This window comes from Bison bison, unplaced genomic scaffold (genome assembly GCF_000754665.1).
Source record: "Bison bison bison isolate TAMUID 2011002044 unplaced genomic scaffold, Bison_UMD1.0 scf7180017864041, whole genome shotgun sequence".
NCBI lineage: Eukaryota > Metazoa > Chordata > Mammalia > Artiodactyla > Bovidae > Bison > Bison bison.
This window is the reverse complement of record NW_011494613.1, coordinates 3,483,690-3,491,076: the sequence shown is the minus strand read 5'-3', so window position 1 is coordinate 3,491,076 and position 7,387 is coordinate 3,483,690. Positions and strand designations below refer to the sequence as shown.

At 45.0% G+C, this 7,387-nt stretch overlaps 1 protein-coding gene across 1 annotated transcript in view; it reads left to right on the top strand.

The window, feature by feature from the left end:
- The window catches only part of FOXA1 (forkhead box A1), a 2,496-nt gene extending 612 nt beyond the window's left edge, over positions 1–1,884 (top strand). Inside the window, exon 2 of the mRNA XM_010835351.1 lies at positions 38–1,884. Coding sequence (XP_010833653.1) covers positions 38–412 — 375 coding nt within the window. The 3' untranslated portion in view covers positions 413–1,884. The remainder of the gene's footprint in view (positions 1–37) is intronic.
- The last annotated feature ends 5,503 nt before the right edge of the window (positions 1,885–7,387 follow it).

Below are 7,387 nucleotides of genomic sequence, written 5' to 3'. Positions count from 1 at the left end.
CCACGGCGGGGCGGCGGCGACAGGGGGCGCCTCGGAGGTGAAGACTCCAGCCACCTCGGCTGCTCCTCCGATCAGCTCTGGGCCTGGGGCCCTGGTATCCGTGCCCCCCTCCCACCCGGCGCATGCCTTGGCACCCCACGAGTCCCAGCTGCACATGAAAGGGGACCCTCACTACTCCTTCAATCATCCTTTCTCCATCAACAACCTCATGTCCTCCTCGGAGCAGCAGCACAAGTTGGACTTCAAGGCATATGAGCAGGCACTACAGTACTCGCCCTACGGCAGCGCATTGCCCGCCAGCTTGCCCCTCGGCGGCGCCTCGGTGGCCACGAGGAGCCCCATTGAGCCCTCAGCCCTGGAGCCAGCCTACTACCAAGGTGTGTATTCTAGACCCGTTCTAAACACTTCTTAGCTCCCTGGGACCGGGGGTCTGTCTGGCATGGCCATGCTGGTAGCAGGAGAGAGAGAGAGAAATCAACAGCAAACAAAACCACACGTACCAAGCCGACAGCAGCATAATGAAATCCCAACTATTTTTATTTCCTTTTTTTGTGTGTGCACAATCTTTCCCCTAGTGCAAAAGACTGTTACTTTGTTACTGTTGTTCAAAACGCCTTGTGTATATTATTACAAAGAAAACCAACCTCAAACCAACAAAAATTGTCCTGCAAAGTTTAATGATCCACAAGTGTATATATATATAAATCCTCCTGCTTCCTTGTCCTTCTCCCTTTCTTCCCTCTTCCCCCCCTGCAGACATGTTCTAGTCTGTGCAGGATTTATTTAAAAAAAAGAAAGATGGTCAAGCTTGTAAAATATTTGTTTGTGCTTTTTTTCCCCTCCTCACCTGATTCCCCCCCCCCCCCACAGACACACACAGTTTACAGGTCCATGGCAATACTCTTAACCAGAAGAACTGAAAGGGTGAAGAAACAAGTAGACACCAGGACTGTTAAAAGTACTGAAGGACAGTGCTGCTGTTACACAGCAAAACATAAACAGATTAGAGCCACTTTTTTTCAGCTTGCATTTCAGATACACTCAGACAGCAGATGTCTCTAAATGAAATACATATCTACCATATATATGAACTTATTTATGCACATGCTCAGATATGTAGACATCATCCATATATTTATATAACATATAAAGGTAATAGGTAGGTGATATACCTGCTCTTGAGTTGCCGGACCAAGAAGTTACAAAGACACCCTCTTCCCCTCCCCTCCACCCACACATAGCCCTGGGAATCAATTCCTTGAGAATTGCCCTTGTCAATAACTCTACTCCTTGTTTTGCAGAGGGCCATGGGCATGTCATTCTGAGGTCATATAACATGTGTAAAATTAGCTTCTTTGTATTTATACCATTTAAAGGATATTTTTTTTTCCAGAAAAAAAAGGGGGGGAATACTATTACCATGTTGGAGGAGAGATAAGTTATAGGGAGCTGTATTTCAAAATTTGGTCCAAGTTCCAAAATCCAATTGATTGTGGCCATTTTAATTATTGCCATCGTGTGCTTGTTTCATTCAGTGTTAATGCACTTTTCACAGTTGGACATGGTGTTAGTATAGCCAGACGGGTTCCATTATTATTCCTCTTCGCTTTCTCAATGTTAATTTATTGCATGGTTTATTCTTTTTTCTTTACAGCTGAAATTGCTTTAAATGATGGTTAAAATTACAAAATAAAATGTTAATTTTTATCAGTGTGATTGTAATCAAAATATTTTGATTTAAATAATGAAAATGAGAAATTTTAAGCTGTGGAATATGTTCTTGATCATTTGCAGCTAAGGACTTTAAATAAATCAAATGTTAACAAAAAGAAAATTTCTGCTATTTTCCTTAATTAAATCCAAAATGGATATTCTGAATATGATATTTTTCAAAGCCTGGCACTGAATAGAAATGACAAAAACGAAAAGAATCTTAAAATTTTTGTTTTTTTATTTTTATTATATGAACGTGTAGCTAGGGAAAAGTAATTAAGGAGATTCAATAAAAGTAGATAAATTAAAAGGTAGATAAATTGATTTAATATCGTAAGAATTGAGTTTTTGAAAGATTCTTTATTCCTTGTAATGTTTACTTCAATTTTTGACAAGGGCTTAAGTCTTCTGTGCTTCCTTTGAGCCTTTCTACAATGAACTCAAATATTATTAATTTAACTACCTTCCCCCCCTTCTCCAGTGTATCATTTTCCTTTATCTGAAAGTATTTGAGTGAGAATAAAATATCAGATGTAGCCGATAAAATTAAGTTGTCTACAAGAGAGGATCCAGAACCGTCTTTTTACTAAAGGAGAGGCGAAAATTAACCATCACGGCAGCTTTCGAGGAGGCCCAGGGAGGCCCGGGTTAATTCACTCCTGCAGGGGAAGCTTTGTGCCACCAGGACGTTTCAGGGTTGTGGGTATTTTGTATTTTGTGAAGATATTTTTTTAAAATATTGTTACAAATTTTTTTTCCCCAAGAACTTAAAAACTGATGATTTGTTTGCCTTCTAAGAAGCTCAAATGCAACTTCACACCTCTGCAGTTGGTTGAGATCACAAAATCAGTAATCTCCTTTGATAGTAGGCTCACTTTCCAGTCCACCTATTTCTTTGTCAGCCTCGTCGGATTGACGTCAACAATAACAACACTAGCCCAAGCAGAGGCTGGCCTGCCTGAGCCCTTGTGTATGAACTCCATCCTAGCCAGGGCTTGAACTTGGACAGCCTTTACTTTGATCGCCTACTCCTTACCGCAGACAAGATAAAAAGAGCTGTGTGAGTCCCTTAATTATCGAGTAATTGCCTCCCCAGATGACAGAAGGGGTGCCATGTAGCACTTGAGAAAAATCCAGAAATCCAACCCCTCGCTCTCACTTCAGCTAATGAAAGGAGGAGATGGAAACTATTGATTTGAGTAATTTCAAAATTTAATTTAGAGGCCTCTCGGAAGGACATTAAAGTCTCAAAGAGAGGGAAAAGCTTTCAATCCCAATAGTTATTTATATTTATACAATGGGCAAAGTTGGCAAATTCGAGTTCCAAAAGTAATATAAAGGCATGAGCTTGATCCTCGGAATCTTACTCGGACCCACTGAACCTAAATCGTCTTACTTGTTCCCTTCCCTTTTTCTAACAAATTAGCAGTAAAGTGTCTTGCATTCACCCACCAGGCTTAAGTCGGCCTCAGTTCTTGGTGTCTTACTTGGCGGCGACTTTTTCAAGGTTCGCGGGGGACGGTGCGCGGCGGGTTTACGGCCGAGGCCACTCTGGAGACCCGCCTGGGGAGCTAGCCCGGTGGATCGCGGCGAGCCCGGCTCGCCTCGTGGGCTTCTCTGGCTATTTTCTAACCGCACCCTCGGCCACCTCTGGGCGATGCCATCTGCGCCCGGTGTGTTAGGACGCGCGCGGGCTGGGCGCCGGCGCGTCCGGTTGCCGGGGAAGGAGAACAGAGAGAAGGACCACAAGCATCTTGAGGTGACAAGTGCAGTTAGTTCTTCATTGTTTGGGCATTTTCCCCTCCTAGCGAATAAATCTTCTGTTGAGCCCGAGACCTAAAAGTCAACAAAGAAGGCCAGGCGCCTCGTTACCGCTCCTGCGGCCCCAACGCCCGCGTTGCCGCGGCTGCTCCCGCTGCGTAATCCCTTCCTCGGAAACCGGGACACACAAATGCCGGAACGCCCGGGGCTGGGACGCGGAGCCCCAGGGCCAGGAGGAAAACATCTGTGGTTCCGAGGGAGTGCTGGGACCCTCCCGGAGCGCGCCGGCGTCCCGCGACCCCCTCCCACCTCCCTTTTCGTCCCGGAGCTTCCAGATTTCTACACCTCGGACGCTCCTGCAGCAGACGGCCGGAAAGGGGATGCTGACCGCTCACCCGCGGTCCACCCGACTCTTTATTTAGGAATTTCGCCCGAGGTGGGGGAGGGGTCTCCCGAGGGGGAGGGAGGGGATGAGAAGGGAAAAACCTTCCTCTAGAGCCCTGTGCAAAGCTCCGGAGGCCCTCCGATCCACTGACTAACCGCAGAGCAAACATTTTTAGAAAACAAGAAAAAGGTTTTGAGAGTGAGTATAGTGTTGGGGAGGGGAGCTTCTGAAGTTACCTTCACCTTGTCCCAGGCCTGAAACATTTTTTTAAATTGATAAATTTAGGGATGAAAAAAAGCTTACCGGTTGTGTTCAGAAACTCCACAACTTAAATGTGTTTCCAAGTACAAAGCAGCTCAGCGTTTTCCACAGGATAGCTACCAGTGTTTAAACCGAAGATAAAATTTAATTTCCATTGTCCCTTCGCGATCCCCTCATAGTAGAAAAAACTGGTGAGAATCATTATGGCAGGAGGGATTAAACAAAGAAAATCCTATTAAAGTTCTCAACTTCCGTTTTCAGTCTCTGAAAGCTAGATACCCGATTGATATCACTGAAAGTATAAAAAACATTATTTTACTCAGGAGTCTAACAGATTTGAATAAGCCATGGCAGTAAAGAATTCCTGGAGTGATAGAAATGGAAAACTTCGTTGTTTTGGCATTTTAAATAATTGATCTCAATTCCACGAAAATGCTTATTACATTTCTTTGCAGAAAACTTCTGTGATCGATACAAATTCCTCTCAATGCAGGCCAGTGTAGGAGACCTGTAGCCCAAATTAATTAACCTTTCCTCAAGATCAATTGGTCTTCTGTTGATTTAGCAGTAATATTGCAGAACATTTAGCTATAATGTATTTTAATGTGATACTTCAATATGTCAAGAGGAAAAATGCTTTAAAAAGATATAATTGTTTAAATTATGTAATAGGTTAATAATTTGTTTAAATGTTTTACTTTCAAAAATCAAATTTAAATTGCTTATTTGAATTGTAGTAAAATGTGTTTTGCAATTAAATGGAGTTACGATAATGTCTAATTACTTCAAGATAATTATGTGCAAAAAGGTGATTATTTGTAAGCTACCTTGGACTAAATAGGAAATTAAATTATGCTGAAATCTAGAAATAAGATTTTCCTGAACTGAAAGAATCATTGGATATGTAGAAACTCATGAAAGTAAGAATGTAATAAAATGAAATAACTTGGGAGGTTTTACAACCTTACTACTCAAAAATAGAATCCATTTGGAGAGAGAAAAGGTTTTTAAGAAGTCATTTATTCAAGTTTTATTTTCTACAAATGATCCTAGTGTATCCAATTAACATTTAAAAACAGATTACTTTAAATATTCTCATTTTCCCCCCCTTCCAAATAGTAAAGTTTGAGACCATAATGTTTCCACTGGTGTTTCTCTTTTTAGCTCCTGGTCTAGCTCAGTTCATTGAACTTTGGACAACTGGGACTGCAGCCTTCATCTTTTTTTTTTTTTTTTCTTCTCCAGCCATCATACTAGTAAGCAATTTGGGGCTGGAACATATCCATTCTGTTCAACTTTAACTTGTAAAGTGCATGCATTTTCCTTCTTATGAATATGTCTTTTAATCTGACAAAGGAGACATTCTCCCTTGCTACCTTTCTTTTTCTAACTTCCTCATTTCTCCAGTTATATTAGCTCTTGAGTGCACAAGAGCAAAGCTCATGGTGAGCATGAGCTCCCTTCTGCAACCCTGGAAAGTGAGGAGCATCCCTCCTTCTAGATATCACTTCCTGATGTTTTGGGGTTCTCTATGTCCTAGTCAACTTAGAGTATAAAAGCAGAATATTCTTTCTCAAAATCCAGAAAGGAAAGGGCTTGGATGGAATAAATGCTTGAAGACCTCAGAATTCAAGTGGGATGCCAGTCAAGGCACATCCAGAGCAAGTGGAGACCAGGTCTGGTCAGTGCTACTCAGTGTGAGTGAGATTGCCTTGGGCTGACTTTCTATTTCTTTTCTCCTCTTCAGCATTACACACCAAGGACTTTTTCTTTTCTTTTTCTTTCTTTTTTAATTCCTGAAACTAAGAAAAACAACCTGGAAATACCCCTTCCCCCAAGCATTGCCTGGAATTAGGGGAAAATGTTTTCAACTGGAAACCTCCTTAGTTTCTTTCCCCTCTCTCCCATGAAATTTCAGTTAGTCCTTTGCTTGTCTGATCATGTCCCAAGTCCGCTTTCTCTGTCTCTCCCCCTGTCTCTCTCTCTCACCCACACACCAAGGAGTTGTTATTTTAAAACACAAACAATTTAATGAGAAGAATGTAAGGGGCTTCTTGGGGGTGGGGGAGTGTTTCGTTTATACATTTAATTTTAAGGACACGTTATGCACTAGGGAGAAAGGACACTCCCGCTTAGTGCTGCACTCCTGGAAAGCTGATTTTCTTGGCGCGATTCAGGTGACTGGGGTGTTTCTGGGACGTTCCAGCAGCCCTGGGTCCCACCTGGGAGCCTACTGCTTCAGTTCCAGAGCCCAGCTACAAACGCCTAACCGCAAAGCTCCTCAACTCGGAGGGCCACCTCCTGCCGCGTTCTCCACCGCTTCTTCCTAGGTGGAGGCCGATTCACAAGCTCCAACTGCAATGAGCCGTGTTGTAGCGTAGGGCACCGGCCAGGTTTCTTCGCCTCTGCATGGAATCACTGCCTTCTGCTGACACGCGCTTCCTTTGTGTTATGCCTGGCTAATATATTAATGGGGCGGATAACCCAGATCCTTTGAGGAGGGGTAGAGGGGGGTTGGAGACAAGGAAGGGAGAGAAGGAAAGAGAACGGATCTAGCTGCTGACCCTTGGGCCAAAGTGTTGAGAGGCGAGCGGGCGGCAGGAGAGGGAGGGGGGCGCGGGTTGCGAATCCAGGTGGGGAAAGTTCACGTTGAGGGCGCTATAAGCAAACTTAAATGCCTGCACCAAGCGATTTAGAAAGAGCGATCTCATGCTAATGTGCAGCCCCGGGTTCAGAACTGCGAGGCCCGGACGCCACGCATGCTGGAGAACCTGCCCCGCTGGCCGAACGGGCCATGCGCCTCCGGGTCCCCCGCTCCGCGTTCCGCCCTCACCCGCCGCCCCCCGCCCGGAGCTGGGTCGCCCTGCGCGGTGTCCTCGAGTCACAGGTGAAAAATCCTAACTGCGTGTGACACGGATGCCCCTGCCTGCGGTGTTGTTACACCTCCGCAGACTGATCCAGCTCTAGCTGAGACAGCCACCTTAGATGCTGAATCCCAGTGACTAAACCTAAAGACTTCCAACCTCCTTCACCCACTGCCTTCCCCAGCCTCACCTCCAAAGGGCTGTCTGGCCTCCCAGTCGGGGGTCTTAACTGATTAACCACGAAGGCATCCCCTGCGCTACGCCACGAAGTGGGCGCGAGGAACTGCGACCCCAGGCCCCAGAGGACGCTCCTGGTGGGTGCGGGTCTGTTCTCCGGTTCCGGCCTCTCAGCTGGTACGGCCGAGCCCCCTCTCGCCAGGCCTGCGGCCCCGCCCGCCAGACA